This window comes from Nicotiana attenuata, unplaced genomic scaffold (assembly GCF_001879085.1).
Source record: "Nicotiana attenuata strain UT unplaced genomic scaffold, NIATTr2, whole genome shotgun sequence".
In the NCBI taxonomy this organism is placed as follows: Eukaryota; Viridiplantae; Streptophyta; class Magnoliopsida; order Solanales; family Solanaceae; genus Nicotiana; species Nicotiana attenuata.
The window spans coordinates 10,446-13,905 of record NW_017680321.1 but is presented as its reverse complement, the minus strand read 5'-3'; the positions used below and the strand labels follow the sequence as shown (position 1 = coordinate 13,905).

At 36.5% G+C, this 3,460-nt stretch overlaps 1 protein-coding gene across 1 annotated transcript; it reads left to right on the top strand.

Annotated features, from left to right (window-relative positions):
- Positions 1-789: 789 nt before the first annotated feature.
- Positions 790-3,103, top strand: LOC109221848 (phosphatidylinositol 4-phosphate 5-kinase 1-like). The gene is made up of 2 exons (XM_019386284.1): positions 790-977; positions 2,665-3,103. Exons 1-2 carry the CDS (start codon positions 790-792, stop codon positions 3,101-3,103), a joined length of 627 nt encoding a protein of 208 aa, XP_019241829.1.
- Positions 3,104-3,460: the final 357 nt, after the last annotated feature.

The window sequence follows — 3,460 nt, the reverse complement described above, 5'->3', positions numbered from 1 at the left end:
TTTAGGACAAAGAAAAAGCGTCATGCAATCACAAAAATTAGTAAGTAGTGAACTATAAGAACATGGTAGTCATCTTAGTGACAAAGAGGAGGGAGAGTATCAAATAGCATGCAGAGGGTCCAGTAGAAAGACCCTAGAAGAGTTTAGCAGGAAATCAGAATCATATAAAGAAACAAAGGTTGAAACAAAGATTTCGAAACTCAATCGAGCAGTAGATGAAACAATCTTCAGAAACTCGAATAGGTCCAAAGAAGTTAGGGTTTTGAAATAAAACAAGTTCAAAGATAAAGAACAAGCAAATCACATAGCGAATAGTCTTAATACTCGGATGAAGCCCCAAATTTTAGGATTCTGCCATCAATCGAGTGTAGAGATGAAAAGACAAGTAATCAAGGCAACAATACTAACGAAATAAGTTCAGAAATCTCAGAAAGGAACTGAGACTTTTAACATGCATTTTCCAGTAGAAAAACAATCATAAGAAACACAGTAGAAGAACACATAAGAAATATAGTAGAAGAAACACATTGGAAATACAGTAGAAGGAACTTATAAGAAACACAGTAAAAGACACACATGCGAAACACAGTAGAACATGCTAAAGATCAAAGAAACTTTAAAGGATAACTTAACGAAACCCTAAATCGGAAAAAGATGAAGGCTCTAAAGGTATAGTTTTGAAAGAACTTTGTGAAAATGTTTAAAAGCTTAGAGAAAACACTCATATACAATGGATCTAAAAGAATCGGAAAAACCTCGAAGGGTTAGGATTTTAGTAGAACCCAGGTGATGAGAAAGGCTTGGAAAGTCATTGATCTGAGCCGGAGAAGTCGAGATCAAGCTCGAATGACCAGGGCTGGCCGGAGCATGGTCGGAGACGGCCATAGAACTCGAATCAAACAAAGTTTGGGCCAAGCTTCCTCATGGTCAGGCCTTGAAACCACAGTAACCAGGCGTTTAGGAGTTATGGGAGACCGGTATAGGACTTCAATGGCCTTGGAAGCCATGGATTCCGGTGATTTTAGGGTGGAAGTGGAGGGAGGCGGCTAGGGTTTGAGAAGCTTTGAGAGAGAATTGAGAGAAAGGGGGGTTTCAAAATGCAAAATGACTAGGGTTTGGGGGCTAAGGGAAAATTAAAAAAGGAAAGATTAAAAGGTGGTCGTTGATCATTTTGATCAACGACCTGGATTGAATGGGGAATCCGGGCGGGTTGTTTAGAAGGGTCATGGGTCGGGTATATTAGGTAATTGGGTTGGGTGATTGGGTTTAGGAATTGGGTTTAATCAGAGGTCCAAATCCGGCTAAAAATGAAATGCAAATGGGCTATCATTTAAATAGCCATTTTTCCCTATTTATTTTATAAAAAATAATAAATAATTTCTGGAAGTAAATTAAAGGCACTAAAATGACTAATAACATATAATTATCAATTTGAGAATACTGGACTTAATTTTTATAAATATAAACGCAATTAAATCTTAAAAAGGGCTAATATTGCAATTATATGCAATTTAGCTTCAAAAATACTAAATAAATTCGTAAAAATATGCAAAAAATATATTAGCTATATTTTTTTATTAATATGAGAATCCAATAAATGAATCACCAAAATAATAATTTTGGGAATTATTATTGTTTTTTTTATGAATAAAAATAGGGGAATAAATTGGTTTAAAAATCTTTAAATATTAAGGAAAAATAATAAAACATTTGGACATGCTTATATATGCGTACATATGCTATTTTCAAAGTATTTTGCATATTAAAAATATACAGGGAAAAATTGGGTATCAACATGCTTCATTAACTATCTTCTTATTTCCCTGCTAACATTTTTGTCCATCACTTTATTATGAAAACTTCAACAAGACATTGTTTTGCTTTTAGCTGCCCTTGCTCATCCACTGGCTCTTCGGGCTACCTAACATTCTCTCTCTACTCGGGACGGGAGCCACACTAAGATAATATTTATCCCTTCAAGGCTTCAGTGCCTATCTTTGTAGTACTCATATCTAGCTATACTATTTTAGAATGCACCATCTGGGTGTATCACAAGTAGATCTATTACCACATTCGCGATATCCTTTAGAAATGTCAACTAACGCAAATATTTCATCCATCCTTTTGGGTCACTCTAACCCCAGCCAGATCCTGATATCCGTCCCTCTCTTATACTACTTCTGTTAGCTTCCATAGGGCATAAATGAGATGAGTGTGGCCAATTGTACATACCTCTACTATCGTTGAAGGTAACTCAAATGCTTATATTTCCCTTCCTGAATGGTAAATAATGATAGTCTTCGTTAACTGGGCACCTCGTTGTTGACACCCAATTTTTTCCTATATATTTTTCAATATGCAAAATACTTTCAAAACATCATATATATGCATCTATAGGTATATCCAAGTATTTTATTATTTTTTCATAATTTTCAAAGATTTAAATTGATTTATTTTCCCCTTGTCATGTTTCTTGGATAAGAGTTCATTTGAAGCCTTTTATTTTGCTTTCTTTGCCTTCACTTTACTTGTTGACTTCAACTCATTATTGGGGTTCTTTCTTTACTTTCTTTTTATTATTACCGCTATAATACTAGCTTTTCTTGTGATTTCACTTTGTGTAACTCTCCCTTGTGTTCCTTCTATCCGTACATTTCTTGCTAGAACTTTGTCTATTAATCTTCAATCATCACCTACTGCCTCAAAGAATACACCTTCAGTTGTTTGGTCAATAGGGTCAAAGCCTAAACCGGAAAGGAAGCCTATTTCGGGTTGTAGGGTGCATGTTTACAGCAATGGTGATGTTTATGAGGGTGAGTTTCATAAAGGAAAATGTTCAAGAAGTGGGGTTCATTACTATCATTTGAGTGAGAGGTATGGGGGTGATTGGATAGATGGAAAGTATGATGGATACGGGGTTGAAACATGGACGAAAGGGAGTTGGTATAGAGGGCAATATAAGCAAGGATTGAGACATGGAGTTGGGATGTATAGGTCTTATACAGGGGATTTGTATGCTGGGGAGTGGTGTAATGGACAGTGTCATGGTTCTGGAGTTCATACTTGTGAAGATGGAAGCAGCTATACCGGGGAGTTTAAGTGAGGTGTCAAACATGGATTGGGTCATTACCATTTCAGTTAGTTTGGTTGGATTTGAGCTGTCCGGAGGTCTTTTCACCCGAGAAGTGCATTTTACAGTATCGGTTTGTCGCCTTTGAGGTAAGTATCTTGCCTAACCTTGTGTGGGGGACTTCCCCTTAGGAATTGAGTCTTCTATGCTAATTGTAGCCCGTGCATGCGAGGTGACGAGTGTGTGCTCAGACTTCTTTGTGGAAAATATGCTCTAGGGTTCTTAGGTCCTTATGTTCAAATGTGGAGAGTATTCCGTTATGATTGAGTTTAATGATTGCTTAAATTGTCTCTATATGCTCCATATGATATTGCTAGCCTTCCTTGAATC